Source organism: Leopardus geoffroyi, chromosome C2, assembly GCF_018350155.1.
Source record: "Leopardus geoffroyi isolate Oge1 chromosome C2, O.geoffroyi_Oge1_pat1.0, whole genome shotgun sequence".
In the NCBI taxonomy this organism is placed as follows: Eukaryota; Metazoa; Chordata; class Mammalia; order Carnivora; family Felidae; genus Leopardus; species Leopardus geoffroyi.
In genome coordinates this window covers 59,413,306-59,429,685 of record NC_059333.1, presented here as the reverse complement: position 1 = coordinate 59,429,685, position 16,380 = coordinate 59,413,306, and the positions used below count along the sequence as shown (strand labels likewise).

The 16,380-nt window shown below is 38.0% G+C and overlaps 1 protein-coding gene across 3 annotated transcripts in view; it reads left to right on the top strand.

The window, feature by feature from the left end:
* The first annotated feature begins 3,350 nt into the window (after positions 1-3,350).
* The window catches only part of LOC123610873 (cell surface glycoprotein CD200 receptor 1-like), a 28,491-nt gene continuing 15,461 nt past the window's right edge, over positions 3,351-16,380 (top strand). For 2 of the 3 annotated variants that reach the window (XM_045502050.1, XM_045502049.1), the window contains exons 1-2: positions 3,351-3,448; positions 15,941-16,024. In XM_045502050.1, coding sequence (XP_045358006.1) covers positions 3,403-3,448; positions 15,941-16,024 — 130 coding nt within the window. In that variant the 5' untranslated portion in view covers positions 3,351-3,402. Of the gene's footprint in view, positions 3,449-6,603; positions 6,947-15,940; positions 16,025-16,380 lie in introns of those variants that run through there. The other variant, XM_045502051.1, reaches the window with a different exon arrangement.

Sequence of the window (16,380 nt, the reverse complement as noted above, 5' to 3'; positions counted from 1 at the left end):
ATGTTGAAAATTATAGAAAGCTTATGAAGGAAAATGAAGAAGACACAAAAAAAATGGAAAAACATTCCATGCTCATGGATTGGAAGAATAAATATTGTTAAAATATCAATATTACCCAAAGCAATCTACACATTCAATGCAATTGAACAAACAATCCTAAAATTTGTATGGAACCACAAAAGACCCTGAATAGCCAAAGTAATATTGAAGAAGAAAACCAAAGCAGGAGGCATCACAATCCCAGACTTTAGCCTGTACCCCAAAGCTGTAATCATCAAGACAGTATGGTACTGGCACAAAACAGACACAAAGACCAATCAAATACAATAGAGAACCCAGAATTGGACCCACAAATGTATGGCCAACTAATCTTTGACAAAGCAGGAAAGAGCATCCAATGGAAAAAAGACAGTCTCTTTAGCAAAGCTGCTAGGAGAACTGGACAGAAACATGCAGAAGATTGAAACTGGACCACTTTCTTACACCATACACAAAAGTAAACTCAAAATGGATGAAAAACCTAAATGTGAGACAGGAAACCATAAAAACCTTAGAGGAGAAGGCAGGCAACAACGACTTTGACCTCAGCTGCTGCAATTTCTTGCTCAATACATCTACAAAGGCAAGGGAACTAAAAGCAAAAATAAACAATTGGGACCTCATCAAGATTAAAAGCTTCTACCCTGCAAAGGAAACAATCAACAAAACTAAAAGGCAACTGATGAAATGGGAAAAGATATTTGCAAATGACATATCAGATAAAGGGTTAGTATCCAAAATCTATAAAGAACTTACCAAACTCAACACCCGAAAAACAAATAATCCAGTGAAGAAATGGGCAGAAGATATGAATACATACTTTTCCAAAGAAGACATCCAGATGGCCAACAGACACATGAAAAGATGCTCAACGTCACTCATCAGGGAAATACAAATCAAAACCCACACTGAGATACCACCTCACATCAATAGGAGTGGCTAAAATTAGTAACTGAGTTAGAGTGGCTACAACGAACAAATCAAGAAATTACAGATGCTGGCAAGGATGTGAAGAAACGGGAACACTCTTGCACTGTTGGTGGGAATGCAAACCGGTGCAGTCCCTCTAGAAAACAGTGAGCAGGTTCGTCAAACAATTAAAAATAGAACTACCCTGCGACCCAGCAATAGTACTACTAGGAATGTATCTAAGGGATACAGGAGTGCTAATGCATAGGGGCACATGTACCCCAATGTTTATAACAGCACTTTCAACAATAGCCAAATTATAGAAAAAGCCTAAATATCATCAACCGATAAATGGATAAAGAAGATGTCGTTTATATATACAATGGAATACTACTTGGCAATGAGAAGGAATGAAATCATGCCATTTGCAGCAACGTGGATGGAACTGGAAGGTATTATGCTGCATGAAATAAGTCAGTCAGGGAAGGACAGATATCATATGTTTTCACTCATATGTGGATCTTAAGAAAATTAACAGAAGACTATGGGGGAGGAGAAGGGGAAAAAATAGTTACAAACTGAGAGGGAGGGAGGCAAACCACAAGAGACTCTTAAATACAGAGAACAAATTGAGGGTGGATGGGGGGAGGGGTGGGGGAGAGAGAAAATGGGTGATGGTCATTGAGGAGGACACTTGTTGGGATGAGCACTGGGTGTTTTTGTAAGCCAATTTGACAGTAAATTATATTATGAATGAATGAATGACTGAATGAACATGTACAACTCATGATTTTAACATAATTTACAACTCAACCAGGGTATTGTTAGGGATCCTGAAAATTCCTGTTATCAAGGCTAATGCCATATAATGGTGACCTTGGCTATGGACTGGCCTACAAGGACTATACTTGTTTTCCTCTCCTAATAGAATGGTTTGTATTCTGTTTAGGGCAACTTATGTATTCAAATACCCCAAGTGAACAAACTGAAAACTGATGTGAAGATCAATGAGTCAATTTTATTATAGTTCTTAATTTTCAAAAAATGCTGTCCTGGTCCATTTTTGAGGTTTTGTCTAGAGGATGGTCAGTTCCCCTCTTGAGCACCTGATTAAATCCATACCCCACTACTTTTCTTATCCAGGCTTTCATATTCCAGGCCCCAGGGCCAAGTATCAGACAACTAGGAACAGGCTCATAGACAACTATGCCCATGAACCTGGGAAATTATTCAAGTTAGCCTGTCTTGGAGCCCTTCAAACCTAACCTGATCTCACCTGCCATATATCCACTTCATTCTATAATTTCAGCTTGGTTTTAGCCTATGAGTTAGGGCAAGGCCTATGTGGCCCTCCATGGCAACTTTCTCATTTTTGGAAAAATAAGTAACAAACAGATATGCTTCTCATTTATTAAAATGTCTTTGTGTTGTGTCCTACCATCAAAAGAATCTTGAAACTATAAAGCAAGAAAAAATAATCTATTCCTTGCTTCTCTCCTAGCTTCTGGTGGTGTGCTGGAAATCTTGGGAGTTCATCGGCTTGTGGGGGGTGTGCCTTGATCTCTGCCTTTATCTCTACATGGCATTCTCCATGTGTGTGTATCTGTGTCCCATTTCCCTCTTTTTATATGACACCAGTTATTGGACTACAGCCCAACCTATTCCAGTGCAGTCTCATCATAACTAAGTACATCTGCAATGACCCTGATCAAAATAAGGTCACATCTGAGGAACTGAGGGTTAGAATTTCAACATATGAATTTTGATAGAACACAATTCAACTCATAATAGAAAGTCTTTATTAAAGCCACACATTATGTCTATCCTATGGCCATCAATTTTAATATTTTGGTATATACCCAAGATATTAAATACCTAAGTAAACCAAAAGATATGTACAAAACACAAATGTTCATAGAAGCTTTATTTATGTTATTCCTGAAATGGAAAATCCAAGTACACAGCAAAATGGATGAATAAATTATGGCATGATGAAACCAAAAAACCTTTTCACAGTGTTACAAAACTGAACTATGTAAAGAATTTCATTTATATGGAGTACAAAAACTAGCAAAATGGTGATAGAAGTCACAGGAGTGTTTCTTTCTGGGGAAGGGATATCAACAGAGAAGGAGCAGGAAGGAAACTTCTTGAAGAGTGGAAATGGTCTTACCTTGGTTTTGGAGGTGACTATCTGGGTGCATACACATGTAAAAATTCATGAAGCTATCCACTAAAGATTTGTGCATTTTACGCTGAGTAATTTATGTTTCCCAAAATGCTACTTTCTAAATGAATTGCTATATAAATTATTTCGTCACTTCAGTACTGTGGGAGAACCAATGAATTGTAGGTATTGGCTTTTTTTTTCTTTATCACTGAACAAAACTCAACGACATTTCCCATCCGTGGCTAGTCCGTGGCTAACCGCTCCAAAGACATACTGTGGGGAGAATGTCAGCTTTGAGGGTACTGATCTCCATCAATGTTATAGTGTCTGGTAAGTATGATTTTTCAGAAAAAAGTAAAGATATTTTCAGTGGTGACAAGGAGGCCCTTGATCCATTCATAAAATGTTTTATAATTTGTCCTAGCAGCGGTGATAAATTTGTTTATTATCCAGCAAACCTTCTGATTTTCTTATGTCAATGGTGCACTGACTAGTTGTCTGGCTGAGTCCAGGGTAATATGGGGGCCCTGGAATGGAGTGAAACTGAACTTGTGTGACAAGGAAAAAGGTAGTGTTTCCTCCAGTATTTTGGTTTATATTTTTCTTGTCTCTTGGAATTCTTATATCTTGGACCTTATGTGTATTCATGTGTGACTATTGTTTTTCCTTTGATATTTCTAATATTTTTAGCTCACAAGCTAACAAAGAAACCCTAAATTTCTACTTGGGGTTTTTAAATTTTAAAATAGAGGCAAAAAGTATATGGGGAAAATTTGTTTCAGAAAACAAGGATCAGAGAACATAAGAATATAGTAATGATTATCTATTCAAAGTGTCTGATTTCAACCTCACACCAGAACAAATGGAATGTTATCCCAAAGCATGAACAGTAGAACGAATGAGTGGAGGAGCTAAAATTAGAGCAGACTCAGGCAGGTGGAAACAAAACCTTGAATGCACCCTGTCTTTCCTTATAATCATCCCAAAGAAATTCTAAAACATTCTGAGCAACACTGGCTTCCACATTTCCATATATGTCTGGTAAAGGGAGAGGAGAACCAGTTCTTAAGAGAAAGAAAGATGGGAAATGAAGGCCATAAAAAGTTGAAAGAAATTGGGAAGAAGGTAGAAAGGTAGAAGAAGGTAGAAAAATTTGGGAAGAACTCAGAAGACAGTGAATAGCAGATTTGACTCATGAAAGCACTAGAGAAATATTTAGATGTGGCAGGAAACAGATGGCGACAAAAAGATGTAATTGAAAAGAGTAATTAAACCTGTTCATGTAATTGACTCCATTACATATTTGGAGGGGAAAAACTGTAAGATTGCAATATGTATTTGATAAAATTAAATATCCACTTAGTATAAAAAGGTTTTGTTTTGTTTTGTTTTGCTTTTTGTGTTTTAAGACTTAATTTTTTTCAGTGCAGTTTTAAGTTTACAGCAAAATTGAGAGGAAGGGGCAGAGATTTCCCATATACCTCACCTCCTAACCCCACCTAGGCACAGCTTCTATTTCATTATCAACATACCCTCCAGAGTGTTACATTTGTTACAAGTGATGAACCTACCCTGACACATAATCATCTCCCCAAGGCCATAGTTTACATAGGGTTCATTCTCAGTCTTGTGCATTCTGTAAGTTTGAACAAAGGTACAATGGCATGTATCCATTACTATAGTATCATACAGAGTAGTTTCACTGCCCTAAAAGTCCTCCGTGTCCCCTGTATTTATCCTCCCTCCCCTCTAAACCATGGCAACTGCTCATCTTTTTAGAGTCTCCACAGTTTCTGCCTTTTTCTGAATATTTTATAGTTGGAATTATATGGTATGTAGCCTTTTAATAGGCTTTTTTTCATTTAGCAATAGGTATTTCAGTTTCCTCTTTGTCTTTTCATGGCTCTATAGGTCATTCTTTTTAGCACTGAACAATATTCCGTTGTCTGCATGTATCCCCATTTATTCAGCCATTTACCTACTGAAGGGCATCTTGGTTGCTTCCAAGAGTTGGCAATTCTGAGTAAAGTTGTTATTTTCTGACTTTCATATTTCCTTCTCCCTGAAGAACTTTTAACATTTCTTACAAGGCAGTTCCCCTGAAAACAATTTCCCTCAATTTTCGTTTGTTTGAGAAAGTCTTTTATGTATCCTTCACTTGTGAAGGGTAACTTTGTAGGATACATAGTTCTAGGGTGGTGGGTTGTTATTCTATTAACATTTTAAATATTTTACTTCGTTCTTTTTTTCCCTTGTATGGCTTCTTAAGAGAAGTTGTATATAATTCTCATCTTTGTTTCTCTATACGGTGTTTTATTTCTCTGGTATTTTTCAGAACTTTTTATCTTTGATTTTTCTATAGTTTTCATATGATATGCCAGGTCTAGGTTTTTTTCTTTGGCATTTTTCCTGCTTGGTGCTCTCCAAGTTTCCTAGATCTTTGGCTTGGTATGGAGTGAACTTGGGGAAATTCTCAGTCATTGTTTCAAAAATTTCCTCTGTTCTTTTCTCTCATCCTCCTCTTCTGATTTTTCCATTACACGTGTTTTACCCATTTTGGGAGTTGTCCCACAGTCCTTTGATACCCTGTTCTGTTTTTTTTTAAGTGTTTGTTTTCTTTGTTTTTCAGTTTTGGAGGTTTCTATTGATATATTCTCTAGCTTAGATAATCTTTCTTCAGCTATATCCAGCCTATTAATAAGGTCATCAAGGCCTTCCTCATTTCTGTTATAGTGTTTTTGATTTAATTTTGTCAATTTTGCCTCCTGTATTTTGAAGCTCTTACTAGGTATACAAGCATATCTTGTTTCATTGTGTGTCACTTTATTGTACTTTGCATATATTGTGGTTTCTACTAATTGAAGATTTGTGGCAAGTGTGCATCGAGTAACTCTATCAGCACCATTTTGCCAATAGCATCTGCTCACTTTGCGTCTCTGTGTCACATTTTGGTAATTCTTGAAATATTTGAAGCTTTGTGATTACATTATATTTGTTGTGGTGATCTGTGATCAGTGATCTCTGATGTTACTATGCAATTGTTTTGCAGTGTCACTATGTCCACGTGAGATGGTGAATGTAAGTGGAACGTGTGTGTGTGTGTGTGTGTGTGTGTTAGCTATTTCCCCATCTCCATCTCCCTCTCTTCAGACATCCCTTTTCCCTGAGACACAACAATATTGAATTTAAGCCAATTAATCACCTCCCAATGGCCGCTAACTACTCAAGTGAAAGGAGGAGTTGCATATTTCTCACTTGAAATCAAAACTTAGAAATGATTCATAAGCTTAGCGAGGAAGGCATGTTGAAAGCTGAGACGGGTCAAAAGCTAGGCCTCTTGTACCCCCAGTTAGCCAGGTTATGAATGTGAAGGAAAAGTTCCTGAAGGAAACGAAAGTGCGACTCTAGTGAACACACTAATGATAAGGAAGTGAAACAGCCTTACTGCTGATAAGGAGAAAGTTTCAGTGATCTGGAAAGAAGACCAACACAGCTACAACATTTCCTGAAGTCAAAGCCTAGTACAGAGCAAGGCCCTAATGCTCCTTGATTCTATGGAGACTGAAGGAGGTGAGGAAGCTGTGAAAGAAAAGTTGGAAGCTAGCAGAGGTTGGTTCATGAGGTTTAAGGAAAGAAACTGTCTTCATAGTAAAAATGCAAAGTGAGGGTGAGGAGTCAAGATGGAGGAAAAGTAGGGGGATCAGAATTTCCCTCCTCCCTCAAACACAGCAGTATTGAGGTCAGAACACTTGGAATACCCAGGAAATCAATCTGTGGAGTGGCAGAAGGATTTCCACAGGTGGAAAGAGACAGCTTGGTGTGACAGAGGTATGTATTTGCAAATTGGGAGAGTTAAACTGTCAGTGTAGGCATGGAGGGGAGGAGAGCCCTTCTATGCAGAGACAAAAGGAAGTGAAGAGATGCTGTAGAATTGTGGGATTGCATTTAGACAAGGGAAAAACCTCTCCGGACCACGGATGAGGAACAAAAAATACAGAGAGAGCCAGTTTCTAGTTTACAAACAGCCTTAGGAGTAACTATTAGGGTTTTCATGGTTGCACGACTTTCTCTGGACTGAAGCCTGCTGTGTGCATGCACGTGCTGCGGGGGGAGCCAGCCCCGGGCTTGGTGACTATCTTGGGGGTGCACTGGGAGTGAAGACTCCCCTTCCTTGGAGTACTGTGGGAAGAGGGCTTCTTGCCACCCCTTCAGATGCCAGCCAAAGGCTTTTTATCAGCAGGGCTGGGTCCATGTGGTGCAGGATGCTTTACAACCTTGGATTTTGGATCCCAGAGGAATGCCTAGGAGGCCCAGGAGATTGTGAAGCAGAACAGGCCACCAGTGCCACTCTGTGAGGGGTGCCTGAACAGTATGGTTCAAGACACCTGTCTGGGGAGGAGAGATTGGGGTGTCACCACTTTCTCTCCAACGCCAACTGGGTGGGGCATCAAGGAACAGGACAGCGGGCCTAAGTGGAGGTGGGATCTGTCTACATCAAATCCTGCCCCTCCATGCCTGGTAACTGCTTATCTACTGGGATGGAACTGACACTGAGTGAACCAGAGGGACTGTCCTCCAGACCAGCACAGCCACCGGTCCCAGGCACCAACAGACAACTGTCCCGTGGGTTTTGTATGTTAGTCTGGCTTTTAAAAGTTGTTTTTTTCTTTTATTATTTTTTTCTCTTTTCTTTACTTCTCTTTTCCCTTCTTTCTCCTTCTATGCCCCCCCCCTTTTTTCTTTTCCTCTTTCCTTTGGGATCAGGCTCATAGTTCCTGATTTGATTTTTGGTCTATTCTTACTATATGTATATGTATACGTATATGTATATGTATATGTATATGTATATATGTATATGCATATGTATATGTATATATATGTATATGTATATATGTATATGTATATATATATATATATTTACTATACTCTACTTACTATACTGTACTATATACTATACTTACTGTTTCCCTTTCTTTGTTCTGGTTGTTTGTTTAGTCAGGCATTTTCACTCTATTCTTTTTATACTTATTCTGTATCTCCTTCGTTATTTTCCTCTCTCTTTCTCTCTGGATTAAGCCTTACTAAACCTTAAGTTTGATTCTCTGCCTGGTCTTTTATCTGCCTCCCGCCTCATTTCTCTCTTTGTATGGGATAAGGCTCCCCCCCCCCCCATTTTTCCTTTTTTCCAGGGTTACTTCAATGAACAAATCAAAGCACATCTGGTGGAAGGTCTAATCCACTACTATGAGCAGTGAGATAAAGCAAGCAAAGATGCAATAACAGAGTACACACAACACACTCCAAAAACACTTCCTGAAGTGTCAGATTGGGGACAGTGTATGGCCTCTTTCTAATATAGTACTGCTTGCAGGTGTGGGACACATAACAAAGTATAAAAGCATGTAAAAGACAGAAACTAGCCAAAGTGATGAAATGGAAGAAATCTCCTCAAAGGAAATTCCAGGAAGAAATGACATTCAGAGAATTGCTCAAAACAGATATAAACAATATATCCAAACAATAATTTAGAATAATAGTCATAAGACTAAGAGCTGGGCTTGAAAAAAACATAGAAGACACCAGAGAATCTATTGCTGCAGAGATCAGGGAGTGAGAAATAGTTATGATGAATTAAGAAACGTCATAAATGAGATGCAAAATAAACTAGATAGAGTGATAGCAAGGATGTGAGAAGCAGAGGAGAGAATAGGTGAAATGGAAGATAAAATTATGGAAAAAAATGAATCTGAGAAAAGAAGAGAAAGGACATTACTTGATTACGAGGGGAGAATTAAAGACCTAAGTGATTTAATGAGATGAAACAATATCTGTTGCATAAGAATTCCAGAAGAAGAAGACAGAGAGAGGGGAAGAAGGTTTATTTGAACAAATTATGGCTGAGAACTTCCCTAATCTGGGGAAGGATGCAAACATCCAACTCCAGGAGTCACAGATAACTCCGTTCAAAATCAACCAAAACACGTCAACATCATGACATACCATAGTAAAACTGGCAAAATAGAAAGATAAAGAGAAGGGCGCCTGGGTGGCGCAGTCGGTTAAGCGTCCGACTTCAGCCAGGTCACGATCTCGCGGTCCGTGAGTTCGAGCCCCGCGTCAGGCTCTGGGCTGATGGCTCAGAGCCTGGAGCCTGTTTCCGATTCTGTGTCTCCCTCTCTCTCTGCCCCTCCCCTGTTCATGCTCTGTCTCTCTCTGTCCCAAAAATAAATAAACGTTGAAAAAAAAAATTAAAAAAAAAAAAAAAGAAAGATAAAGAGAGAGTTCTGAAAGCATCTAGGCACAAATGGGCCTTAACCTACAAGGGTAGATACAAAAGGGTAATAATGGATTTATGCACTGAAACTTGGCAGGCCAGAAGGGAGTGGCAGGAAATATTCAATATGCTAAATAGGAAAAATATGCAGCCAAGAATCCTTTATCCAGCAAGGCTTTCATTCGGAATAGATGGATAGATAAAGTCTTTCCTAGACAAATAAAAACTAAAGGAGTTTATGACCACAAAATCAGCCTTGCAGGAGATTGTAAGGAGGACTCTGTGAGTGGAAAGTAACAAAGACTACAAAGGACCAGAGATATAACCACAAGCATGAGTCCTCAATATAACACACTGAGACTAAATCCATATCTTTCAATAATCACTCCGAATGTAAATGGATTAAATGCCCCAATCAAAAGACAAAGGGTATCAGAATGGATAAAAAAACAAGGCCCATCTATATTCTTCCTACAACAGACTCATTTTAGACCTGAGGACACCTGCAGATTGAAAGTGAGGGGTTGGAGAACCATTTATCATGCTACTGGGTGTCAAGAGAAAGCCAGAGTAGCCATATTTATATCAGACACACTAGATTTTAAAACAGACTGTACCAAGAGATGAAGAAGGGCATTATATCATAATTATTGGATCCTATCCATCAAGAAGAGCTAACAATTATAAATGTTCATTCCCAAACATGGAAGAATGCAATATATAAATCAGTTAATCACAAACATAAATAAATGTATAGATAACAATACTGTGAGTGTAGGGGACTTTAACACTCCACTTACAACAATAGAGAGATCATCTAGGCAGAAAATCAGTAAGGAAACAATGGCTCTGAATGAAACTTGGACCAGATGGACATAACAGATATATTTAGAATTTTTCATCCAAAAGGAACAGAATACACATTCTTCTCGAGTACACATGGAACATTCTCCAAAAGAGATCACATATTGGGTCACAAAACAGCCCTTAACAAATATAAAAGGATTTATATCATACCATGCATATATTCAGATCACAATGCTATGAAACTTGAAATCATCTAAAAGAAAAAAAATGGAAAGCCTCCAAACACATGGAGGGTAAACAACATTCTACTAAAGAATGAATGGGTCAACCAAGAAATTAAAGAAGGAATTTAAAAATATATGGAAGCAAATGAAAATGAAACCACAACAGTCCAAACCCTTTGGGATGCAGCAAATGCAGTCCTAAGAGGAAAATACATTGCAATCCAGGTCTATCTCAAGAAGCAAGAAAGGTTTCAAATACAGAACCCATCCTCACACCTAAAGGAACTAGAAATACTGCAGCAAAGAAAGCTCAAAACCAGCAGAAGAAGAGAAATGATAAAGATTAGAGCAGAAATAAACAATATAGAATCCAAAAATACAGTAGAAAGTTCAATGAATCTAAGAGCTGGTTTTCTGAAAGAATAAACAAAATTGATAAACCCCTAGCCAGACTTCTCAAAGTGAGAGAGAGAGAGAGAGAGAGAGAGAGAACCCAAATAGATAAAATCTCAAACGAAAGAGGAGAGATCAAAACCAAAACCACAGAAATAAAAAAATTATTAGTGAATACTATGAAAAGTTATATGAGAACAAACTGCAAAATCTGGAAGAAATGGACCCACACACTACCAAAACGTGAACAGGAAGAAATAGAAAATTTGAACAGACCCATAACCAGAAAAAGTTGAATCAGTTATTAAAACTCTCCCAACAAATAAGAATCCTGGGTCAGATGGCTTCCCAGGGGAATTATAGAAGCCATTTAAAGCAGAGTTAATATATATTCTTCTCAAGCTGTTCCAAAAAATATAAATGGAAGGAAAGATTCCAGACTGATTTTCTGAAGCCAGCATTACCTTGATTTCCAAATCAGAGAAAGACTACACTAAAAAGGAGAATTACATGCCAATATCCCTGATGAACAGGAATGCAAAAATTCTCAACAAGACACTAGCAAGTTGAGTTCGACAGTATATTAAAAGAATTATTCACCATGATCAAGTGGGATTCATTCCTGGGCTGCAGGGCTGGTTCATTATTCACAAATCAATCAACGTGATACATCATATTAATAGAAGAAAGGATAAGAACCATATGATCCTGTCAATAGATGCAGAAAAAGCATTTGACAACATACAGCATCCTTTCTTTATAAAAGCCCTCAAGAGAGTCAGGAGAGAAGGAACATACCTTAACATCATAAAAGCCATATATGAAAGGCCCACAGGTAATATCAGCCTCAATGGGGAAAAACTAAGAGCTCTCCCCCTGAGATCAGGAACACAACAGAAATGTCCACTCTCACCACTGTTGTTTAACATAGTGTTGGAAGTCCTAGCCTCAGCAACCAGACAACAAAATGAAATAAAAATCATCCAAATTGGCAAAGAAGAAGTCAAACCTTCACTTTTGCAGATAATATGATAGTCTACATGGAAAACCTGAAAGACTCCATCAAGAAACTGCTAGAACTGATACATGATATCAGCAGTCACAGGATATAAAATCAGTGCACAGACATCAGTTCCATTTCTATACACCAATAATAAAGCAACAGAAAAAGGTATCAAGGAGTCGATCCCATTTACAGCTGCACCAGGAACTATAAAATACATAGAAATAAATCTAGCCTAAAAGGTAAATTATCTGTATGCTGAAAACTATAGAAAGCTTATGAACAAAACTGAAGAAGACACAAAGAAATGGAAAAATCTTCCATACTCATTGATTGGAAGAACAAATATTATTAAAATGTTGATACTACCCAATACTACCCAATGCAGTCTACACATTCAAAGCAATCTCAATTAAAATAGCACCAGCATTCTTCACAGAGCTATAAAAAACAATCCTAAAATTTATTTGGAACTATAACCAACCCTGAATAGTGAAAGTAATGTTGAAAAAGAAAACCAAAGCTGGAGACATCACAGGCCTGGACTTTAGCCTGTACCCCAAAGATGTTATCATCAAAACAGTATGGTATTGGCACAAAAACAGACACATAGTCCAGTGGAATAGAATAGAGAACCCAGAAATAGACCCACAAATGTATGACCAACTAATCTTTGACAAAGCAGAAAAGAGTATCCAATGGAAAAAAAGTCTCTGGCAAATGGTGCTGGGAAGACTGGACAGCAACATGCAGAAGAATGAAACTGGACCACTTTCTTACACCATACACAAAAATAAACTCAAAATGGATGAAAGACCTAAATGTAAGACAGAGAGCCATCAAAATCCTACAGGAGAAAGCAGGCAAAAACCTCTTTGACCTCGGCCACAGCAATTTCTTACTTGACGTGTCTCTGAAGGCAAGGGAAATAAAAGTAAAAATGAACTACTGGGACCTTATCAAGATAAAAATACTTCTGCACAGCAAAGTAAGCAATCAACAAAACTAAAAGGCAACCAACAGAATGGGAGAAGATATTTGCAAATGACATATCAGATAAAGGGTTAGGATCCAAAATCTATAAAGAACTTATCAAACTCCACACCTAAAAAACAAATAATCTCTTAAAGAAACAGGCAGAAGACATGAATAGATACTTTTCCAAAGAAGACACCCAGATGGCCAACAGACACATGAAAAGATGCTCAACATCACTTATCACTAGGGAAATACAAATCAAAACCACATTGAGATACCACCTCACAACAGTAGGAGTGACTAAAATTAGTAACTGAGGAAACAATGGATGTTGGTGAGGATGTGGAGAAAGGGGAACCCTTTTGCAATGTTGATGGGAATTAAAATTGGAGCAGACACCCTGGACAACAGTGTGGAGAAATTTTCCTCAGTAATTAAAAATAGAATTAACCTATGACCTAGTAATAGCACTACTAGAAATTTATCCAAAGGTTACAGAAGCACTGATTTGTAGGGGCCCATGTACCCCAATGTTTATAGCAGCACTATGAACAATAGTCAAATTATGGAAAGAGCCCAAATGTCCATCAACTGATGAATGGATAAAGAAGATGTGGTTTATATATTCAATGGAATACTACTTTGCAATGAAAAAGAATGAAATCATGCCATTTGCGGCAACGCGCATGGAACTGGAAGGTATTATGCCAAGTGAAGTAAGTCAGTCAGAAAAAGAGAAATATATGTTTTCACTCATATGTGGAATTTGAAAACTTAACAGAAGACCACAGGGGAAGGGAAGGCAAAATAAGTTACAAACAGAGAGGGAGGCAAAACATAAGAGACTCTGAAATATAGAGAACAAACTGAGAGTTGATGGGGATTGGGGGTTGGGGGGCGGGGGAAATGGGTGATGGGCACTGAGGAGGGCATTTGTTGGGATGAGCAATGGGTGTTGTATGTAAGTGATGAATCACTGGAATCTACTCCTGAAGCCAAGAAGACTACGTAGTATATGAGCTAACTTGACAATAAATTATTAAAAAAAAAAAAGTGCAAGCTGAAGCAGCAAATGCTAATGTTGAAGCTTCAGTAAGTTATCCAAGAGATCTAGCTAAGATAATGCATGAAAGTGACTACACTAAAGAATAGATTTTTAACCTGACAAAACTGTCTTATATTGGAAGAAGATGTCATTTAGGACTTTCTGATATTCTCCCTTTTTTGTATTCTGTACATTTGTGTTTTTCACCATAGTTTTCCAGGTTGAGTAAGTAGAGAATCAATGAGTAAATTGAATTCTGTTGTATTCTCCTAATCTGCCTACTTACTTTCTGGGGAGTCAGGTATAGGGGAAGCACATATTTCTTGTTTTTTTTTTTTAATTTTCTTTTTATTTCTTTAAACATCCTCAACACATTTATTTTTATACCCTATGTTTCATAATTCTAATATATGAGATTCTGAATCTTATTTTCTCTAGGAATAACAGACGGCAGCTAATGAAAATAATATTATCTGACTTTATGGTTCCTTGATTCTTCCTGCGTTTTGTAATTTTGAAATGTGAGCTCATAATTGTGTGGCTTTGAGTCTGAAAACTGGTTTGAATACAAAAACCTGATGAAGTACCATGATTTTCCATTATGGCAAATAACCAGAGTCTTTACTCACTGCTACCGACTGAATGTGTCCTCCAAAACTCCTATGTCAAAACCCAATCTCCAATGGGATGCCATTTGGAGACGGAGGCTTTGAGAAGTAACTTTGTCATGAGGATGGAGCTCTCAGATTAGTACCTTTATAAGAAGAGACCCAAGAGAGCCTGCTTTTTCTTTCTCTCTCTCTCTCTGCCACTACGTGTGTGAATACAGTGAGAAGACAGCTATCTACAAGCCAGGAAGTGGGTTTTCATTGGACACCATGCCTGCTAGTGCTTTATCTTAGACTTCCACCTTCTAGAACTGTGAGATAAAGTGTTTGTTATTTAAACAACTCTATTTTTTTGTTGTAGGAGGTAACACTGATGCAAGACACTCATTTATCCTTCATCTGGTCATATAGGCCAAACCATACCGTCTTTGGCTTCCCTTTTATTTTACCCCTAAGAACATTAAGATTTATTGAGCTTTTGCCACAAATTCTTCAGGTCAGAGCCTCTTGGTTGTCATTATGGCCTTGATACTGTTTATGATTATCTATATTGTCCCTGACTACTAAGTGCTATCAACTTGTCTTGGCATTACAGAATCCTATCACCCTCTCTGTGGCCTGCACCATACTTTTCCACAGATGATGGGAACCTCTGTAAATAGCGTGCATGGATGTCAGCAGTCACTTGATTCTGCTGGATTGGGAGAAACACTTCCTCAAAACACTTCAGGCCACTTCTCTCTTGTAAATAAATAAGAGGGTTTCAGAATTCTGTCTGGTTTTGTGGGATGGAGAGAAGATACAGAATCCTAAGACTTCCACCTCAAGAATGAGCCTGGGGATGGAGAACGTGCTTTCTTAGGAAAGGACTGAGAGACATCCCAGAATCTCTAGCTTGGTTGACAGGTGGATATCTTTTTCTGAAGAAGCCAGTCAGTAAAGACTGGGGGAGGTGATAGCTTCTTCAAGTGTGAAGACACTAGTAATGCAAAACTTTCAAAAAAATCAAGGAAGGGTGCCTGGGTAGCTCAGTCGGTTGAGCATTTGACTTCGGCTCAGATCATGATCTCATGGTTCATGAGTTCGAGCCCCACATCAGGCTCTGTGCTGACAGCTTGGAGCCTGGAGCCTGCTTCGGATTCTGTGTCTCCCTCTCTCTCTGCCCCTCCCCTGTTCCCTCCCTGTCTCTCTCAGAAAGTAAAATAAACATTAAACAAAATAAAAAAAAATTCTTTGACTTAAATGTAAACACAGGAGGGTGCAGACACTCTGGATCTAAAGTAGGGGTATGCCAAACAGGTAGGAAGTTCAGGTCAAAAATTCATCCTGGAGCAAATCGTTCTGAGACTGGCTTGCCTGTCATAATTTATGTTTTTATTGGTAACTGCAATCCAAACATGGCCTGAAGAAAGTGAAAAAAAGTGTGATTTTAGGTACAAGTCAGAAATACTAATATGTATTCCGCTAATCACTCCATCTTGTCTTTTCAGAATGCATAAATGCAGAAACGAGAACTCTGGTTACACCAAGCAACGGATTAAGGCCAAAAATGAGCAAGGACAATGACAGTGCAGGTAATGGTCATCTTTTAATGACAATTCTACTAGACATGAGCTTGATGCTGGCATAATTTTCATGTTTTAGGATCTTCAATTCTTATACGTATTTATAGACTGTATTGTCTAAAATTGTCTAAATAAATATTTATTTTATTATTTAAGAGTGCTCCTAAATTTTTCATTCTAAAATTATTTCTTTGCTTCTTTAATACAGAATATGCTTTATTAGTCAAGAATGTGATCCCTAAGTGGACCAATGGCATATCAAAAATTTTTTCATTTAATTTTTAAAACATAAGTTATTATGTTTCAAACATGGATTTAAAAAATTAGGTCTTAGCAGATATTAGTAATTCATTTTCTGTGTTCCT